This window comes from Asterias amurensis, chromosome 11, assembly GCF_032118995.1.
Source record: "Asterias amurensis chromosome 11, ASM3211899v1".
In the NCBI taxonomy this organism is placed as follows: domain Eukaryota; kingdom Metazoa; phylum Echinodermata; class Asteroidea; order Forcipulatida; family Asteriidae; genus Asterias; species Asterias amurensis.
The window spans coordinates 604,298-626,276 of record NC_092658.1 but is presented as its reverse complement, the minus strand read 5'-3'; the positions used below and the strand labels follow the sequence as shown (position 1 = coordinate 626,276).

Genomic DNA, 21,979 nt, shown 5'->3' with positions numbered 1-21,979 from the left:
GCATGTCTTACCATCTGCTAAATTGATCCATTACTTCATCGATCAAATCTTAACCAAAGATTTCAAGAAAAATTAATTACATTCTTTCTTGAGCAGCACAGCAGTCCATTTTTTATTAATTTGTTATAGATCCCTTTTTCCAATTTCATTTTTTCCCCTCCTGGTAAACATTCTTGAACCAACTGGTAATTTGATCCATGTGTTGCCAGTTTGAAGATGCTTGGTTGTTTTGAGTTTGACATGACGCTGTTTTGAAAGTATTAAAATTAAGAAGGCTCAGTTACTGAGTGTCAGCTTCCTGAGGGTGTGACCTGACTTAAAGTCTTGTCTTGAGAAGTGACATACATGTAGTTCAGGGGCTATTGTTTTTGGAAATGAGAGGTTCTCTATTAACATTACCAAGTTTTATTATCCCTTGGTAATTGTTCCCCTAAGTATGTTCCAGGCCATGAACTTCGCTCTTGAAGGGGCACAGCAAATTTGAGGGAAATGTAAATTTGTTACAGAACTTTGCAAAGGGCACCATAGCAAAATCACAGGGCACCAAGGCAACTGCTGTGGGTGTCATGGGTTATTTTAAGGCCTAATGTTCATTGAAACTAAATGTTCCAATTCATAGATTGTGTACAATGATCAAGAAGTACTCTAGTTTCAATTTCTTGGATCTGCTTGCTGTAAGCAAATGTTTTCTGTTTACATCAGAAAATTAATTTTTTTATAGATATGAAAAGTCTGCATGTATTATTTTAAGGAATTTTGTGCTTCTTTGTACTATGTGTATTTTCACTTTAAATGTTGTTACTAAAACTAATCTTCACCAAGAAGCAAACAATTCTGTTTACCCTATACTAAAGGAACACGTTGCCTTGGATCGGTCGAGTTGGTCTTCGAAAAAGCGTTTGTAACCGTTTGTTTTAAAATGCATATGGGTAGAAAGATGTTGTAAAAGTAATACGCAATGATCCACACAAACATGCCTCTAAATTGCACGGGTTTCCTTTTACCTCGTCGACTAACACGTCGGCCATAATATGGATAAATGGCCGACGGTATTAGTTCGCACAGTAAAAGGAAAACCACGCAATTTCGAGGCATATTTGTGTGGATCATTGTATTCTACTTTTAAAACATCTTTCCAACCATATGCATTTTATATAAAAAAACGGTTACAAACGCTTTTCATAGACCAACTCGTCCAATCCAAGGCAACGTGTTCCTTTAAGTGCAGAATGGTAACAGTAATCGCAGAATTCCACGATAAGCAGAGCCTTGAAATTCAGCCCTGAGTTAATGAATAAGTAGACATACATGAAATAGTGACACTTAAAACAAGTACGTACATGTACATAGCACACTTATGTACAGTATTACCTAGTCCTTGTACTTCAAAGTTCAATTAGTAGAAATGTCCAACACACCATTGTTTCAGAGACCAGGAAGTACGTCTAATAAATTCTTCCAACATCGGAACTTGATTACGGATTTCCAGACCTTCCAGACCACGTACATGTACAATAGGGAAGTGACAATCACAAGGATCTTTAAATCCTTTTCAGCAAAGACCACACAAAAAAGTTTACTGGGCTATCAACAAATTAAAACAGAACTATAAAAAGTCAACTTGAAGTCCTTGGATTGGAAAATAATTGCAAAAAACAAAAAGATGTTCGTCTTTAAGTTTGAATATTAATTGTTCTCTCTTCAGATCTGACGTCAGAGGAGTTGAAACTTCTGAATGACATTCGCCGAGCAAAACATCAGCTCCTTAAAGAAATTAGGGTGAGTTATTCCTAAATGTTTGACTAGTTTATTTGTCCTTGTTGTAAAAACTTTCGTTTCATTCTCACTTAAAAAAACCTTTTAGAATGATAAAACAAAAATATATGGGAAATATAGATTGAGGCTGTGTTTTTAGTATAACAAAAGTTATGTTTATACATGTATCTGCATCTGCTACTCTTTGTGGTAATGAAAGTAACATTATGAAAGTTAATTTCGAAATGGTGTTAAATTATGGCTTATGAAACTGAAAAAACCCCTTTGGTTTAGTTTTTCATAGAATACAATTAGCTAAACTTCATCGCTTAAAACAAATGTAATTGTGATAAACTGAACACTTTTGCTTTACACTTAAACTGAAGTCGAAGGTATCAACAGTTCCTACATATTACATTTCTAATCATCTTTGGAGCAAGAGGACATAAACTTACTCAGTGTCGAGCAGATATTTTAATCTTGACCATGATACTCGTAAGCTTTCTACATATTCTCAGACTGTACTTCAGTGCTGTGAAAATCTGTGAGCAGACTACAATGTGGTATTTGGTAGGTTTAGAACTTTGTTATTTTGGAAAACAGAAACCAATTCTTTGCTCTGCAGAATATGTCGTGCTTAAGAAATTTAACACAGGGTTTGCTAAAGTATCTTTGCATTTAAGTTTTTCAAAATCATTTTTCATCTTGGATTATATTCTTGGAGCAGAATTCATTTAGTATTTGCATGTTCTGTTGACCGAATTAGGGTCTTCATTATAAACATGTACTTGTAAAGTATGGTCAACCTCTATGTGTATAAATACATTTATTATTGCTATTTGCAGTTGGTTAAACACAAAGTGCATTTGAAAATCACAAGCTGTGACAAATAACAAGTTTGTTTTGACAGAATTTACAATAAAGCAGCACCCAAACTAAGGTAACATTTTAGGGGGTGGGCATAAGGGGTGCTCAATTCTTTTCTAGGGGGTACCTCTGTCCAATTATAACTGTAATGTTTTTTTTAGGGGGTACCTCTGTCCAGTTAAAACTGTAATGTTTTTTTTCCCAGCACTCTTGTTATGCTATTTATTTCATCTTTTGCATAAGATAATTTCAAAACAAAGAAAAATAGTTTTATAAACATTAAAAATATCACATGAGGTCTTATAAAATGTATTTGTGTACTCAGGTAGTTTTAATCGCAGAAGTCCATATGTCAAAATGGTTTACAATGGCCCCACCCTAAGTTTCGCCTGCAATTAAGTTTCTTTATTTGTGTTTTAAAAGACAATCATTTTCAATAATTGTGGTGATAAAACAAGGTGCCCAAGTTAAACACAAGCTCTGAACGCTCGAACTCATCTGGCTGACTACATTACGCTGAGTTTTACACAAACTAGATATGATCAAATGCAGACATCTTGTTTTTCTCAAATTCAAAATGAGGCAAAAGAGACATTTATATAATAGCTGTCATGACTGTCAATTACATCCACTCAGTGACCAATAACAGTGGTATGACATACAAAGATAAACGACTGCTTTTATTCCTTGGCATAAAAAAAAACTGTCCGTTGTAGTCCAGTTATTTCTAACACCTACATACTCAGATAAAACTTTGTTTTCAGAATAAATAAATGTCTGCTTGTCCTTCAAGGCTAACTGATGTAGTCGTTTGTGTATGCAGACTTTAGATAATCAATTTTTAATTTGGGTACATGTTGTAATTTTAAAAGGATGTAAAAACCCAGCTGAATCAGCTGCCTTTAAAGTAGTACGAGTGAAATGAATACAGTATGGGAGTTGTCTAATGAGGAAAGGGGAAATCAAATCCGCGTTTGGTGTTTGGTATGCCTCGGTCCGCATGAGGGGTCTCGTTATTAAAGACTCCCTAGAATGGTGAGTTGATAGTAGCGGTCAGTGTATCAAGCCAGCCTCAACACCGATGGCAAGTTACTTAGTGTATTCAGTAATCCGGTACTGGGGAAGATGCGTTATCATTCTATAGTGGAGAATTAACGAAGCGGTGCTGGGTTTGAGCTATAGACCAACGATGAACTGGTCTTGATGGATACATCCTATGAGTAGAGTCAATGGACTAAGACAAGAAGACATCGGGAATAAGGAGTTTATTATCACCAAGATTTAATACTTTACAGGGAGCTGGCCTTGTGTGGTGGAAAATTAGTCGTTTTGATAACGAACATTGAAACAGTTGGCACAAGATAGGAATTTTGGCACAAACTAGTTGCACTTTGCCAAGACACTTCTTTCCGTTTGAAGTTAAGCAACAACGACCGGATTTATCGTGAAGATATACCCTGGGAATGATGTGGACGTCTCCAAAGATTACATTTGTATGACTCTTTATTTCTGTGGGTAGCTCGCTAGTACAACGGGATATTTTTTAAGCAAGTGCTGCTTTGTGTATGTTTGGGATGGACTGGCCAAAGTAAGCATGAAGTTACTGAATGGATTAAGATTTCATGTACAACATCAGTATCCAGAACAAGGAGCACAAACTGTGAGTAAGTCTTGGAAGATGTAGAAATGTGCATCTGTATCTTCTCTTGAGGTTTATTTGTTTTCTGTGAATGAAGTTACAGGCAGCATGGTTCTAGAAGTAAGTAAAACGTTTAAACTTAACTGTGATAACTTTCATGAACCAGCAAAACAGAAAGAAATGTTTTTGTTCAGGATAAAGATGGTGCGAATATGTCACAAGTAATATCCTTTGCATGGTGTTGTTGGACATGTACATACGTGTAGCTAGTGACCTTTTCCTTCCAAGTTTCTGTTCTTCAGGAAGTTCAGCAGCCATAGAAAAAACTATTGAACTTCCATTAATAATAAATAGTACAAAGAAGCTACTGAGATATTTGTACATGTGGGAAAACTACCGATTTAGTTTGATATTTATGCATACGTGTTATTTTAGATACCCCTGTTATTTTGGGGAGATATAATCTGTTGTGTATTTTCAGTAGGCCTACTTGTTTCTTTTGATCGCTTCATTACAATTCTTGTTGTGTGTGTATTGTTAATTCTTGGAAAGGTACTAACTATGTCATTATACCATACTGAGCATTTAAGAAATGCGACAAATGATAATTGTATATTTATTGTGTACTATTGTCATTAGTTTGTAGGGATAGTTTGATTATTTTTCAATAACAACCTGACTCTGGCATTTGTGTTTAAGCTTTTGAGTTTTGTAACATTTACAAGTCAACTGAAGAAAGTTCTGTAATGAAGTAGTAGTGAGAGTGTCCATATAGACCGTATTGAATATGACGCCACTACTCAAATATCTGCCCTACAACATGGCGTCTGTGAGCATGTGCGTGGGGGTGCGCGTGTATGTGCCGTAGAAATCAAACCGGGAACGCTGCGTGCTGCTTGCTTCATTGATGTACTGTTTGCTCTACAAGATGGCGACTTTCATAGCAACAAAGTGTTTATTCAATACCGTCTATAGCTGGTGTATAGGTTGTTGTTCATTCTTTCTTTACTAATCCATTATCATTTACATTGATTACCTTTTACTTTTGCTATATTTTTTCCTAAATAGGACAAAGAGTGGGAGTTTTGTGCACAAGCCTTTTTTTTAGTGACAATTAATGTCCCTTTTATATGTTTGTCTTTTATTTATAATTTCTTGTATTTGTATTATACTTTTTATACAGCATTTTTATTATTATTATTTGTTTTTATAGCAAATGGATTTGAAACTGTATACATATGTCGTATTCTTAATAATAATTATTATGTTAATGAAGACAACTTTGCACTTTTGGAGGGACTGTTGATCAATTGTTTGTATTTCTTGTTTGTGATTTCCTGTGCAGGAGCTTGAAAATGAGATTGCCAACGTTACTGCAGACCTAGAGAGTATGGACAATGATGGGAGGTAAGAAGTCAAACTAACCTTGGCCACTTTATTCCCTGATAAAAATACTTTTTCCCCTGAACAAATACTTTCATATATAGACAGAGGTAATTAATATGGACAAACAATTTTTGTATTAGTACCGAGGATTGTTGCTGTGCACAAAAGCATTCTGAGAAAGGAACCAACTGATGTTTTAGTTGATGTTGGGGGAAGATAATGAAAGAAAAACAATGAAGTAGGAAGTTCAAGTTAATATGTAAAGGTGATAAACACTGGTTAACTATTCACAAGATTCAAACAGGAGTCCATTTGAACTCCAGTTACATACAACTATTAAACAGACATTGTTGCTTAGTATTGTTATTTGCTAAGCAGAGAACCAGTCACATGTCCATTATATTACAAAGTGTTTTGGCTTGTAACCCAATGCTGCTAAGCAAAACTTGACTTTGCTAAACACAAATCAGCAAGATTTCTGAAAACCTCAAAAAGCTGGGCATTGTAGTTTGCAAAAAGGCAAACAAAAAGGGAGCACTGAAAGAGTAAACCTAGTTCAACAATGAGCTCAAAAATGAATCATGAAGTATAATTGTAGCATAGTTTATCAACGTAGCCACCCAGACCCTGTAGCAAACAGATCTCTGGATAAATAGCTCCACTACTTCATCCAGAAAGCTTTGACTTCACTTAGAGTAAACGTCAATGTGTCTAAATAGATCGGATATGTTCACCAGTGCCACAAGTTCAAGAGTAGTTGATTCAGAAATAACTGGGAGCCAGCGTCGTAGTTCATATGTTTTTGTGCTTAAGAGAAAAATGCATTTCCCAGGCTTTCTCCGGTAAATGTTTTCCACATTTTTGCCTCCCAGATGTGGGAATGGGTGTTCGTTTATAGCTTCTCAAAAAGGTTGATTTGTTGTCTATCTGAGTCATAACGGTCTTGTTTGGTTTTTGATGTTTCGTGTTACTTGATTTTAATGTTTCTGGTAGCGTGATGCATGAACAATTGTCTTAATTTCAAAATCTATGAAATATAATCCCATGAGTAATCATGCAAGTGCAGCGAGGACATTTAAAGCCATTGGACACTTTCGGTAAACAGTATTGTCCAAGTCCCACACTTCGTGTACCACAACTTCTATATCAAACAACAAACCTGTCAAAATTTAGGCTTAATCGGTCATCAGAGTCGGGAGAAAACAACTGAAAAACCCACCCTTGTTTCCGCGCGTTTCGCCGTGTCATGACATGTGTTTAAAATAAATCCGTAATTCTCGTTAACGAGAATGTGTATTGTTTTGCTGTTTTCTCAAAAAGTAAACCTTTTTATGGGATAATATTTCAAGAGAAGTCTTTCACCATTGCCTTCTGTAAACCCTGTAAGTTATTTGTAAATCTGTGAACTTTTTTTTTTTTCTGAACCGAAAGGGTCCAATGGCTTTAACTACCGGTAATCGCTAAATGTTTTGATGTTTGTGTATATCTCCATCAAAGTAAAGTGGGTCTCACATTGCATCTTTGAAGGAGCCAGTCTAGTTGACATTTGAAGAAGAAAACAATTGGTATAATATTTGGATTAAACACTTAGCAATTCTTGCTTCTTCATGTATGTTGGTAAACATTGCTAAACTAATTTGCAGATTATGCAATAAAGGGAGGGTAAACCTTTGGTAATTACTCTAAAAATCAATGACCATGAAAACTTACTTCATAAGATGCACTGCAGCTGTTGATAATTTGTACCGTTTTGAAGAATGATTTCCTTCAGAGGAATGTAGTTTTACAGAAAGCGATTCAAAAACATTTCAATTGGAGAAAACTTTCTATTAAATTTTGTTTTCCAATTACACGTTATTCTTTCTGCAAGGACATAACCGCTCCATTTTTGGGGGGGATCTCTCAACACTTATATTAGGATTATATAGTTTTAGATGAATCCAAAAACCAAAGGTATACTTTGCGTTTAACATCGAGCTCTAAATGTGGGAAGTTAAAACTGAATTTCATCATTCACCTTTCATAACCTCATCATCCTTTTTCAAATCCTTTTAGCTTTGAGTAGTGTGTGTGTCATGGTGTGTTAACATTTGTAGAAAACCAACCACATTTGGCCTTTCCGTTTTCCCTTTTTCTTCAGGAAACAAATCGGATTTACATATGCAAAGTTAATCAATGTTTCTATTTTTCTTACATTTGTTTCCCTATGTTGCATGATCCATAAACATTACAAGTCAACTGTATAGTGTAAACTCACTTTGTACTGATCAATTGAAGAAACTTAGCCATGTTCAAATGTTTAAGCCGGGCCTGTGAGGATCTTGTCTGCTTCTGTGGAATTTATTCAAAGGATTTCTTTTTCTAAAATCAAAGTAAAACTGGTTTGACTTTTATTAAAACTGTTATTAAAAATAATATTCAGGTAGAAGTGTACGTCAAAGTTCATGGTATTTTAATGCATGATAACCAATAAAAGATGTTAAATTGGCATCGGGATAAAGAATATTAATTTAGGTTTTTAACCATACACTGATGTATGTTACTCAGTACTTTCAGATAACTTAGTGTAAAAGACTTTGTTCAAAAAGCTGAAACTTAATTCAAGAGATACTTTTATTTCTATCACAAATTTTCGTGGGAAATTTCTTCCGAATTGAAGCATCTGCCTTTAAAACGATTACCCGTCTCTGTTTTTTCAATCGCCGTGGAAATTTGAAGTTATTATGCTGATGCCTTTACCTGGTTTCCATGTGGTAGTTTGTGCACGGACTCTCTGCTCCTAATTGATGACAGCTTGGCCAGGTTTTTTTCTTCCTTAGCTGGGTACTCATGTGGAGCTTAAGTTCTCATCTTGTTGGGGGTTTGGTTTAGTTTGGGAGGGGCCAGCTGTGAGGTCCTGAAGCAGTTGTCAGGTCATTAGGTGAAATCATCAAGGGGGTTTCAAAGGCACTCTTAGCCGATAACGAGTACGGGTACCTGACCGGATATCCAGAAGTCAAATTCGTAAAATCGACGTGTAGCGATACAGTAAATTTTCTGTACTGATTGTTAACAGAATTTTACCAACCCTGCTGTACGTTTCAGCTAATTGTCAGAATTGTAAAAACCATTCCTAGTCAATAGTTTTATTAGATGCCTTTTGCTCTTCATTTGTTGTTGGCCATTTCAAAATTAAAGCTTCTACTCCTATTTTTCTATAAACACTAAAGTTTTATAAAATGATAAACTCGTGGTCTCAAAATAACCCATGGCATGCACAGCAATAATTGCCCTTTGCAAAGTTCCAATACAAATTAACATTTTCCTGAAAGAAGTTGCCCCTTATCAGAGGAGAATGCTGTGCCCCTTTAAGAGTGAAGGTCAATGCCTGTAAACTCCTGGGTTTTCTTGTTATAGCAAAGAAATTTAAACACTTTCTTTTTTTATTTGATTGGAATTGAGATTTCTTCAACTTTAATATTTCAGGGAAGTATTAATAACCATTTTTAAAACAGGAAACCAACATTCAGATGAGACTAAAAGTGAAATTGAGAAAGCCACTTGAAAGATGTCCAGATCAGATGGGATATCTACCAGAGACTTGTTTACTGCGATCAATTAATAGATCCGGGTTCAATAAGTGAACCTGTTGAACCTGTTCTACCTGGTTTGTCCACTTTTACTTTCTAAACCCAAGTTTAAGAATTGCTAAACAGAAAGTGTTACACAGCAAATCTGCTTAGAAATCTTCACATAGATTTGTTTGAACATGCTTTAATAATAATAAATAATTTATTCATTTATTATGCGCAAGTTTCATAAAGATATACAGATGCGCATTACAACAATATACAGATATTAACAATAATTGAAACATATTTAAAAATGTCATGCCACGAAAGACTGTTCGTAAATGTAATACTGGTTATAACCAAGTATAAAATCAGTTTGAGAAGCAAAGGTTTAGCTTGTTGCTTACAAGTTTCTTGGATTTGGATAAAGATCACACCAACATTCTACCTTATGCATAGGCTTCAAGGAGTTTATAAAAACTGAAAATAAATTTGTTATCACCTCGGAGGTAACTTTACCCAACCACAAAGTTACATTCTGTCTCGTGAAGATTATGAAAAACAATCTCATTTGTAATATATACAAACCCACTAGTTCATCTGATGTTACTGATTAAGCAATACATTTATAACAAGGAAGTGCTCATCATTTAAACAATTTTAAAGATGAGAAAAGTTAAAATCATGTACATGTACCTAGTTATTTGCACTTTTTAAAAGAATAATATGTTGTGTGCAGCATAACTTTCTGGGATACCGAAAGCAACATGCACTTTACCAATGAGACTTGAACAGTCAAACTTGTTTCTAATTGTTTTTATCTTCACTTCAAGGGGCCAATTTCATAGAGCTGTGTATGAGCACAAACAATAGCTAAGAACAAAACAATTTTGCTTACCAGATTAAGGTTACCAGCCAAAATACCATATAAAGGGTGCAATCTTTAACTGGCTTGCTGCTGGGTAGGAATTAAGCAATATTTTGTGCTTAAGCAGCTCAATGAAATTGGGTCGTCATCTGACTGCAGAGTGTAATGTCGATAATTTCAAATTATGAATGTGAGTAGATTTGTCTGGTTTTGATTTCTTATGTAGAATAAGACACTCGTGTTCCGAAATCTTAACCAGTAGGGATATGTGTTGATTTTAAACGTGAAATTCTGTGAAATTCTTATGAGGTTTTCCTTCATTTTACAGCAGTAAGACGGGCTCCCGGACTAAGCAGATGAACACTGGCCGTAAGAAGTTCAACATGGATCCTAAAAAGGTATGATTCTCCCATCCAATGAGCCCCCTCATCTTCTTACTCCCACCCTTCTCTGTTACTTTCAAAACTCTTGATGCCATGATTGATTCTGTCCACTGAAATTGTCTTTGAGGGCCGCATTAAGATCTTGTCCAAATTGCTAGATAGATTGGCAGCCTACTCTTGTCACCTGAACCCATTAAAAGCCAACTGCATGTTTTGTTTGATTCTGTTGGACTGGAAACTGCACTAGTAAACTGATGATGTTTTACATGAGATCAGGCATACCGCCAGAATCAGTGTCCAACAGTTTGGGTGTAATCAGAGTCCAACAGTTTAGTTTGGGCGTTTTACGTCTACAACTGATCATGCTATGAGATCTGGCATACCTCCATGATTAGAGCCCCAACAGTTCAGGTGTTGTGTTACTCTATAGTGTTGGATTTTGTTATAGAGCCAAGGAAGGAACCTAGCCAATAACTTAAGGGAGTTAGTGTTAAGGAATGTTGCAATCTAGAAAGGTCAACACAGCGGAAATCCTTTTGACCTACCTGGTTGACCAGCCAGTGTTGGTCATCTGAATTATTGTAAGACGGGTGTCAGCCTGAGGAAACTTCACATAGGACTTAAATGTCAATCATGCAAAACACTACATATTCATAACTTTCACTGTCTGACAGCTTATAGCTGACACTGAACAGCTTTTAGTCCCTGCTTGACATCTAAGCAAATGGGCCCAATTTCATGGCTCTGCGTAAAAAAAGAATCATCGCATACGTAAGCAGGGAATTCCCGCTTATATTATTCTAATTGTATTTCACGGGCTAGCAGACAGATAATTTTTGCTTGTGCCCATGCTCCATGTTACTAAGCATTCTTCTCTTAGTATAGTAATTTGCTAGTATAGAAATTTGGCGTTTGCATGGTAAGTGGAGAACATTGATGGTAAGTGGAGAACATTGATGGTAACAAATGGAAGATGCACAAACATACGTTCAACTTGTAATTTTCTCACCAATCAAGGAGAAGAAAAATCTGCGCTGTTATTGAATTAAAGTAAATATTGAATCACAATTGAATCACAAAAAAACAACTTCATTTTACCCTTGAAGACAACAAGACAAATTCAAGACGCAACTGCCACCCTAGGATTTGATGATTTGATAATTCTCCTACCATCGCAGGTGTCTCATCAAATCATGTATCCACTCCTCACCATGTTGTCTGAATTATTAACGGCAACATTATCTTCCGTTTGTTCATAGTCCATGTATACTTAACCTTATTAATTTCCCCTAGTCCCAGCTGACTCATGACAGAGTACTCTCATGTGGCTCAACCTCATCAACGGACTCGGGATCCATGGAAATAAACTATTAATAAACCTGCTTTCTTACTTCACATGCACCCAATTTTCCCCCAAAATCCTTAAAAAATGAACACCTCAGGATAGCTTGTGGGGAGGTTTGCGTGGCAGAAAAAGAAATGCATAAATCTTAACAAATTAAACCCCATAAGATGTACTGTTCTTTTAGGGAGTTATGTGGGGGGGGGGGGTGCTAGACCAGCAATTTCTGGCATTATTTTAGTTTGAACATTACTCACTTCCTTTCAGAGGGGAATTACGTACGTCAAAACGAAATCTGGCTGTCCAACAAACTCTACAAATCAGATGAATGTCCAACTAAAATAGTTTTGATATCGATTCTGAAAGTAGACTCTACTTTTGGACGTGGATTGCCAGTTTTTAAAATATTGGTATATTGATGCTTGTTTTCCTTGCCATGCGGAAGTGTTATGATGAGAATTGCTTATAAAAGATTGATGCTAGTGCTGGTTTCCTTTCCAAAATAGGTCCCCATTCACATTCCATATGCACAAATGAAGATGATCTTATTTAAATAATAATAATATTACAGTCTCCCACTTGGGTATAAATGTAAGGATACAGATTCATTTATAAACCCCCAAACCGCAGCCATCCCTAAAATAACCTGCGCTCTGTAACTTTATGACCTCAGTCATGACTGGAAGAGGGTTGCAGTTTCCCACCCCTGGACTGAGCTTCTGTCGTTAGAAAACCTCAGCTCTCCGTTTGCATTCCCAGGCATGTTTCCTCCCCCATAAATAGCCCCCTATGGGAAGTTATCTAAAGGGTTTCTCAACTTGAGTAGCGTCTAGACTCAAATGTCCTGGGCTGTGGAGCGCAAGGGCCTGAGGGGGGAAGACAAGGGGGAAAAAACCCTGACGTTGTCAACGCACTTGGGATTATTGCGAAGTCATGGGATATGTTTTAGTGGGAGCTTTGACTGAATTATGAGGCTCAGTCACACTACCCTCTTATCTTTGCTATTTCTTGATGTCAGACTATCTAGATGTAGGTATGTCCATATTAGGACTTTGTTTTTGTCTTTCTGTCCAAAATGCATCATGCTTGGTTTTTGTAAACTTTAGTTAGTTATTCTCCATGGCATGCTTGCGTGCCAAGCCACACTTTCCTTTGTCTTCAAAAAGAATATACCTAAATGTTGGGAACAAATAAGGGGTAGTATCAGTGGGGACCCATTTGCAAGGTACAACAACTGCCTTCTGAAATAATAGTATACTGCAATCTTTGGTATGATGATGCTTGTGGGTGCAAACTACAACATTTCATCTCTGAGAGGGCAAGGCCATTTTTTCTTTGCTAAGGGCACTTCCAATGGAACTTTTTAAAGTCTAGTGCAAACGTTTGAAGGGGCACAGAGGCAAACACCAGGGCAATGGAGGCCTGGCCTCTGTGGCTTCTGTGTAACTCAAAGCCTGTTATAATTTATATTTTGTTATTTTGATACAAAAAAGCAAGTACTGAATATGTGCTTTGAACTAACTAAGTAGTTTTAGAATGACATCTATCATGAGGAACTGACACATATAATAATATGAGAGGCGTTTGAAATTGAAACCAGAGAAAAACTAAGCACCATTGCCTCGTCATTTTTTCCCTCAAACAAAATTTGCACTGTAATCGTCAACCTACTGCAAATGTTCTCATGGCAAACTGCCAAAAGTAAATGTATAGCTAAGCAAAGCCCACAGGGATATTGAGGAAACAATATTACATTATGCTAAGTGCTGCTTGAAATCCATGGGGTATTGGTTACCTGACACATGCAAGGTACCGGGCAACTATGAATACTTCCAATTTGAGTCCCTGGGTTTTATCCAACGCCCGCCACTCAAAGGATATCATTACTGGTGGAAATGAACTTAACACTAAACTAATAATTGTATACCAATAACCAGGTTTGCATGTATAATAAGAACAGGAAATATCTGGTTTGTTTCAAACACAAATCATGGTTGAAAATGAGGTTAATGTAAACTTTAGTTTTAAGATTGTTACCAACTATGTAAAGTTTTAAGCATTGCATCATTAAGCAACTTTACCTATAGGAATTTATCATGGTGGATGGTGCAACCAATGTGTTCTTAATTTCAAATTATTGACATTGAGGCTGAGAGAACATTAGTCTGGTGCCTTTTTGTACAACACAAATCAGTATTCACCTGTTGCTTTTTCATAGAAGGAACAAGATAGAGATGTCTGCTGTACAAATCACAGGTCCTATGTTTTTAAGTTCTTCAAAACATGACACATGTCCAAGATGCCCTCTGGTAAAATAATTTCTGATGTCAACTGTTGTGTTGCTGTTGTATACCCAACAGGGTATTAAGTACCGGAAAGAGAATAGCCAAGTCCGCCCCCTGGTAAAATATTTCTAATGTAATTTTGTTGTGTTGCTGTTCTATTACCAACAGGGTATTGAGTACTTGATAGAGAATGAGCTATTGAAGAACACTCCTGAGGATGTGGCCCAGTTCCTATACAAGGGAGAAGGATTGAATAAAACAGCTATTGGAGACTATCTTGGTGAAAAGTAAGTTTCCTCAAGCTCTGATTTGTTAAACATTCCTAAGAATTCTCCAAGCTAAACTGACAAATAGTGCTCCACTACTGAAGTCACTTTTACTAAAAATACTTGTTATGTCCGACAAATAAACCGATTGCACTCCTTTTATTTTATTCAGGAAAGACTTCAATATTCTGGTATTGGAGGCTTTTGTTGCTCGGCATGAGTTTAAAGACATGATCTTGGTCCAGGCTTTAAGGTAAGTCCCAATCTTTGTTATAGGTTAGATTCGGCTGGGATTCGAACCCATAATCCCTGCTTCGTTCTGTTGTACACTCATAATATCCAATTCATCTCTCACTGTGAAAGATGCTTCAATAAAACATTAAAAGATAAGGACGGATTCTACATGTGTGTGAACAATTTGGTCATAAATATGCTTAGCACAAAGAAATCTCATTTAGCATTTTATGTGCTTTGCTTTTTAGACTGCAAAGCTAGTGATGTGCTTACCAAGGGCTTTTTTTTTTGGGGGGGGGGGGGGGTGTGGGGAGGGTACATGAGTACTCACTAAGGAGCCCAATTTATTTAATGTTTTTGTGTGAAAGTGAAACAGACCTGGAATTACAAGCAGGCCTCAGAGGCTATGATCTCTTTTGCCCCCCTTTGCAAAATGAAAATGACCTAGCCCTTTTTAACATGAAACTCCTGGCCTGGTGAAATAATAGGCTGATTGCACAGTTTGCCAGAGCGCGGCATTCTAAAAAAAGGTGATTTTTTCCTAATAAATTTGATTACCTTGAGGATGTAGCTCAGTAAAGTTCAGAAGGAATTTATCTGATGACAAGAAATTAAATCTTTCCCAATGGAAATACGGATAATTTCCCAGCTTGGTAATAAAAATGAATGGAATGAGTAGACTTTTTTTTGTATTCCACCATCACCTATCAAAATATGTTTTCCATATTGCATAGACAACGTCAATCTTGTAGCATCAGACCGAGGCGTCTTCTGACATGATGTCGCTCGGATTGAAACTCTAGAGACTTACCAGTCAGGCTTTGAAATATGAGATATATCATTGGTTATCAGATGAAAACCAAATTAGTAACATTTAATTTGATGACGGCAACAATCCGGAAACCGTCTGGGCAGTTGTCAATTTTATGACAAGTAACAGTTTGTTAACATTTGTTTTTCATTTTAGCATATGTGGTCTCTATTAGACTGGTAATGATAGTTTAGAATGAAAACATGATATTAGTGTATTTGGTGAATTTACTTGCCACCTCAAACTCACAACTCACACAAACTAATAATGTCAAGATTGATTACCTTGATACCATCCCCCCCCCCCCCATCCGTCTGGAAATAAAAATGAACAGTTAATGAAAGTGATTGCTAAAGCTGAAAGAGGTGTGTGGTTTTTAAATATTTGTATTGATTTGAGTGAAAGGTGAAAGTTCAACCAAAGTTTTAATGGCCTCTTGTTTTGACACTATTATTAGCAGAGTATTATTTCTCAGAATAACACAGCATTAACAAGCACACCCAAATAAATATCATAGTTTATCAGATTTTTAAGTTTACTTTGGGACAGATGTGTATGCAAAAATGTCCTTCTTAGAAGTTTCACCAACACCAAATAAGTAATCCTTTCTTAAAATATGGTTTACTATTAACAGCTGCAGTGCTTCTCACCAAGTCAAATTTAATGGTCATTAATTGTTGGAGTATTGACCAATCTATGACCCTATCTTCAAACTAAAAACAAGAGTTGTGCCTGTTATGTGAAACCCTGTCATTAAAAAAGCAGCAACGTTTCAGAAGAAGATGATCCTGATTGATAAGTCCAAGGGCGTGCCTGACGTATTAAACAGAGTCTGTATCAAATAACCAGATCCAATGGTAGTGTGTGATAATATATAGCTACCCACAGGAAGGAAGGAGGGGTAGATGCTGATAAATGGAACAGCCTGAGGAGAAATCGGAAATGAAGATCCTTCAGATTCTTTCTGGAGTCCGGCGGCAAAAGAAATTGCTACAGCTGTGGTTTTTTATTTTACTGCTCGCTAAAAACTGACCAGTCGTGAATAAATCATTTAAGATGATACTCAAGTGAAGATCTGTTCACATCTTAAACTTCATCTCTAAGGATGACTGCTTCTGAGGATGACCTATTTTTAAAGATGACATCAAGAGAAATTTTCGTGAATGTCAGAAACGCAATCTGCCGGAGGTTCGTTAAGGGAGACCTTATCATGTTGGGTCTGATGTCAATATATCAACGATTCAGCAGCTGAAAGCAAAGCTGGCGTTATCTTACCAAACTTACTAAGACCTCTGAGACGTATTTTTGTTGATTGATTTTAGAATCCGTTGTTGATTGAGTTCAACAATACAACAAAGGATCCCTGAGGGGGAATGGGAAGGAAGCGCATCTAGGTTGTTGGAGCATGTTACCCCCTCCCCCAAGCCCCCACGCCTATCTTTGTAACGAGAATGTCCTATTGTGTGATTCATAAAAACCTGGTGATTTAAAGCTGAATGACTTAATGAGACAAGTGGAACCATATGTGGGGTTGACAGTGGTTGACAGTGGCGGTTTGCGTTTTGGGGTCTGGGCTAGTCTGGTGAATATTTCTCAACCCAATGTCTAGTCATCCAGCGGAGCCTAAGACAGGATTTGGTCGACAATCCACAACCTTGTTTTCCAATCGGAGGGTCCCCAACATACATCCATACCTTGAGTATGCTAGGTTGTGCACTAAGTGTCATTGTACTTGGATATTAGTACTTTGTTTGTTTAAAACCAAAATGCTTTGGGCTGCTGCTCTATCATTATCAAAGCCACCACTACTCACAAAACACATTTCTTACATGGTGCCACCGCAAACCTCACTTACTCTGTTCTATTTCATGAAGATTTGTTTATATCAGGACATCTGATAAGTAAACATTTTTGTTGTTGAAGCAGCTCGGCTTATTTCCTCATGGATATTAAGGTCATTTCTAAGAGTAACATCTATTTGAAGTGCATCGTGACAATTGCATCACCTCTGTTGGTTAATCCAAAGGTCTGAAAAAGAAAACTCCCCTCAAATCTTAAGAGTCAGTCAGTCCAAGAAAATCTTCTCAATCTGTTTGTAAAAGCTTAAACCAAAGCTCTGGGTGTGATAGGTTGAAACTGTCATAACTAACCCAGCACTTTCCTTAGCACTTTCATCTTCAACATTCCAAGAACTGCTTATTCAACACTTCCATATCCCTGCTCTTTACGATCTCGAAGTAACACTTTGAAAGTATCGCAGCTGACGCTAGTAAGCGTTTTTTCTCTCCAACTCCAGTCCCTGTTTGGATCAGATTCTAAGTGGCTGTCGCCGTGGGGCAGCCCCTGCTGAGTTCTAGGCAGGCTCCCCCCCCCCCCCCCCCCCCCCCCGCAAACTGACAGACCAGTATTCACCTGTAGCTAGGCTAGCTGGCTTCATGTGGAGTCTGCTGATACCTTTGAGATTTCACAGGTCTAGTAGGTGTGTAGTTTTCCTGTAAGGGTTGCTTGCAGATAGGAATAAAGTACATCACGGTTCAAAATGGTTCGAAACAAATATCATCAGGATGAGTAGAACTGACGAAATGAAGTGATACAGTTTATAGAAAGTCTGTCTTCTAACTTAATTGTTTTCAGTCAGCATAATCTATATCGTTAAATCATGCACAGTTGGACACCAATGGCTGTAGTAGAATATTAAAAACTTCTCTGTGTGTGGACACATGCACTATTAATGGGGGTTTTCCCAAAACATGTTTGCTTTCATAGATTCTTTGCCAAATTCCCAGGCTACGGTGGTGGTCACTTGCAATGATTGTTATCCTCATTAACAAAAATTACAAATAAATTAATAATGTCAACAAGGGTCAAAGAAGTAGTTCAGATCTATTTTTGTTTTGATCTTTATTTTTCAAATGTTGATTAATTCTTATTGGCATATTCCCTGACTTCATCGGTTATTAAAATTTGCCCCTTCCCTTCTGGAACCCTGGGGTTTCTTCTGCTGTCAAGTATTAATTTAATCTGTAATAGAACGCAGACATCCGCGGCAGTATCCCAGTCTTAACATCACAGAATTGAGCTGTTTGTTTATAATACAAAGTTTTTGACATTCACCCTATTTTCCAGCGTTGTCTTGTTCCCTGTATACCCTTGCAGTATGATTGATTGTCATTTGGCAAAACATGGTGGCCCGACTATGTATCATCCAAGCGTCAGATTGGTTATACTAGATGAGGGATTTGTTAAGACAGTGGACACTAATGGTAACTGTCAAAGACCAGTCTTCTCACTTGGTGTGTCGTCCGGAGTTGCGAGATAACTATGAAAGAATAAACACCCTTGTCAAACGAAGTTGTCTGCTTTTAGATGCTCAATTTCGAGACCTCAAATTCTAAACTTGAGGTCTCAAAATCAAATTAGTGAAAAATTACTTCTTTCTCGAAAACTACGTCACTTCAGAGGGAGCCGTTTCTCACAATGTTTTATACTATCAATCTCTCCCCATTACTCTTTACCAAGTGATGTTTTATGCTGATAATTATTTTGAGTAATCACCAATAGTGTCCACTGCCTTTAGGAGAAAATTTGCAAAATACTATCCTCAAATAAAAATTCCAAGGTATTGACACAGGGATGCTATTTGTCAGGGTTTTCCCCTCAAATCAGAATTGTGTTCATACATGTAGATCTTCAAACTTTCTTGAAGTGTTAATTTGTGTCCAATAATCTAGTTTTTTATTTTGGTGTGATGATAAAAGAGTGTTGTTAATCCAATTATTTAACACCCGTTGGTTCTAAAGGTTTTAATCAGGAGCATACTGTACAATCATTCATCGATAACCTACTTGTATCCCAATACGACTCTCAAGCTTGATGGTACTTTAAGTTCCATGATATGTGAACTGGAAAAGTATTAGATATCCCAAGAAAGCTTATTTTATACTAAACTCAGAAATACAACACTCATTTACCAAAAGTTTGACCCTCATTTGAGCTAGCAGGTGTTGTGTTTGAAATCGCCCGGTCACCATTCTGTTCCCAATTTAGAAAGTTGAAAGCCTGTGCTAGGTTGACCCCATGCTGATTTCACACTCTTGCCGTCGTTACATTCTATTCTATTCAATTCTACATTTAGACCATATTTGTACAATTTCTACGGTTGATTTTATTCATAGACAGCAATATTGTGGCTAGAAAAATAACGTACAAGAAGTGCGGAAGTCAAACTGTGCAGTAAGCTGGAATAATTCGTAGGAGCAACAGGGAAGCTTTGACCTTTGACCCTGAATGAAAGCAAAACTGACTGGAGGCCTTCAATCTATGACTAATAGCAGTCAAACTGAAACACAGTATGGATACTTGGTAACTTGAGCAAGTTCAGAAAGAACCAAGCATGTTGCTGGTTTGTTTAAGTTCATGTGTTATTTTGGAGAGTGGTTTTGCTCAAGGAAGAGTTTTCTAAATTGTGAATGTCTTTAGTTTAAAAAAGTTATAGTTGGATTTTGTAGAAGAGAGCAGCCATTCAAACCTTTATTGTTCATTCATTAAACATTCAAAAGAAAATTAATGTTAAATATAAATGCAAGAGATCCTCAGATTATTGCAGGATTTTGTGTGTGTTAACATTGTCTATTTTGAATAAGAACAACTTATGATTTGTATGCTGCTGTGACTGTGAATAAAAAACATACATGGCAAAGCACTTCACAAAAGGAAAGAAAGTACTAAGCCTTTGACTTTCCATAAGCAGAGTTTTGAAAACCTTGACTGGTCAGGTTGGTGTAGTGATATCTATTCCATGTCTAGGACCATGGTTCCTTCTCTGCCATGGTATTACAAGGATTAGGTTTTCAGTCCGTAACTTATTGCTTGGTGTTTTCTCTGAAATAATTCCCTTGTGATTTCCTCCCACATCTTTCCTTGTCTTCTCTCAGTGGGGTTCTTGGCTAGTATCGTAATTAAGTTTGCTTTTCTGACAATTCTTTGCTCCATATCCAGAATTACTAAATTAAATAAAACCCTATGGAGCAGTTGTGAACCAAACTCGATGAAGTCCTTAATTTGTCTTCTTTTATTTTTCAGGCAATTCCTTTGGAGTTTCCGTCTGCCAGGGGAGGCACAGAAGATTGACAGAATGATGGAATGTTTTGCCAAGAGATACTGTGAGACCAACCCTGGAGTCTTTGAATCCACCGGTAAATTCAGCAAACTTTCTTACAATTTGTTTTTTTGAAAGAAAAGAACAAAAATTTAGTAGCCTGTAAAATTGTTTTTGTTATGAACATAATTATTATTATTGTATGAGTTGTAGTGTTTTTTGAAAAGAGCTTGTGATGTTACAGCAATTGTTTGTTTAATTCTGCATTTTACTCTCATTTGGGGAATATGTTTAAAAGTAAACGGTAACTTTTCTATGGTAACTGTGTACCGTAAGTTTCTGCGGTTATTTTTGTTGAGAAAACCTTTCCATTTATTTTTGGCGAGCAGTTGTGATCACCCGACAGGTTCAGAAAACATTGGACATTCTTCAGGTTCAATTCTTCAATCTCTATTTATGAGCTTCTCTGAGACAATAATCTTGACATGACGCCATTGTTTATTTTCCTTTCCGCAGACACGTGTTATGTGCTTTCCTTTTCCATCATCATGTTGAATACTAGTTTACATAACGCTAGCGTGAAAGAGAAGCCATCTCTGGAGCGATTCATTCTGATGAATCGTGGGATCAATGAGGGCGGAGATCTACCGGAAGAACTCCTCAAGGTATGTTACAACATCTCTTGTCAGATCCAAGGCGTTAAGCAAACAATTCAGAAAAAATAATTGTTTGATAAAAAAAATGTTTTTGTATTTTAGCCAAAACATTTTGTCTTGGTGCCTCTTCATTTGTAATTCCCAATTGTTTGATAGATATAGTTTACAATCTGGGCACAATTTAATTACGTCATGGAGTCAATTACCTTCTTGCCCCTAGTGTATGCCTTGGTGCCCCTTAAAATGTTCCAGTAGAAGTCTAATTATTTAGAGAGGTGCCCTTTATCAGAGAAAAACTGTCCTTGCCCTTAGAAGAAACAAGCATCAGGCATAAACTAGCGGTTTGCCCATGTACCTTAATGTAATACAATGGATTTGGTATGCTGGGTCACATATTTACATCGGTCAAAATTATACAAAGAAAAAAAGCATTTCAACATTTGGTGAGGCACCTAGTAAGAATGTATTTTAAGGACAATTACTAAGCTGCGGTTTTCATGCTAACTGGAGCAAAGTTCCCGCCAAGCAGAGTTGCTTGTGGCAACCTATGCAGTCATCTTACATGTTTATAAAGAGTCAGTGGGGGGATTATTCATATTTAGAAGGAAATCTGCTAAGGAAGTGAATTACTCTTTGAAAACAATGATGTCAGAACTGTGATTACCTAAGGGTTCAATATCCAGTCAACTTGAAGGTGGTGTTTGGATTAAGCCACTTGGCTATGGCTTTAGGCTACGGCTATAGCTGTCAATGTTGAACCATTAGTCAGAGGCAGTTCATCTAACCAAAGCCACAGTCCAAGCGATATAATGAACCAGTTACTAAGGATCTTTATAAT

The 21,979-nt window shown here is 36.8% G+C and overlaps 1 protein-coding gene across 4 annotated transcripts in view; it reads left to right on the top strand.

Annotated features, from left to right (window-relative positions):
* Positions 1–21,979, top strand: part of LOC139943699 (cytohesin-1-like) — a 53,639-nt gene that overhangs the window by 10,165 nt on the left and 21,495 nt on the right. Inside the window, exons 2-8 of one of the 4 annotated variants that reach the window (XM_071940441.1) lie at positions 1,706–1,779; positions 5,607–5,668; positions 10,395–10,464; positions 14,245–14,363; positions 14,515–14,595; positions 20,470–20,582; positions 21,002–21,150. In XM_071940441.1, the coding sequence (XP_071796542.1) occupies positions 1,706–1,779; positions 5,607–5,668; positions 10,395–10,464; positions 14,245–14,363; positions 14,515–14,595; positions 20,470–20,582; positions 21,002–21,150 (668 nt within the window). Of the gene's footprint in view, positions 1–1,705; positions 1,780–2,152; positions 2,326–3,742; positions 4,382–5,606; positions 5,669–10,394; positions 10,465–14,244; positions 14,364–14,514; positions 14,596–20,469; positions 20,583–21,001; positions 21,151–21,979 lie in introns of those variants that run through there. The other 3 variants (XM_071940442.1, XM_071940443.1, XM_071940444.1) reach the window with 3 other exon arrangements.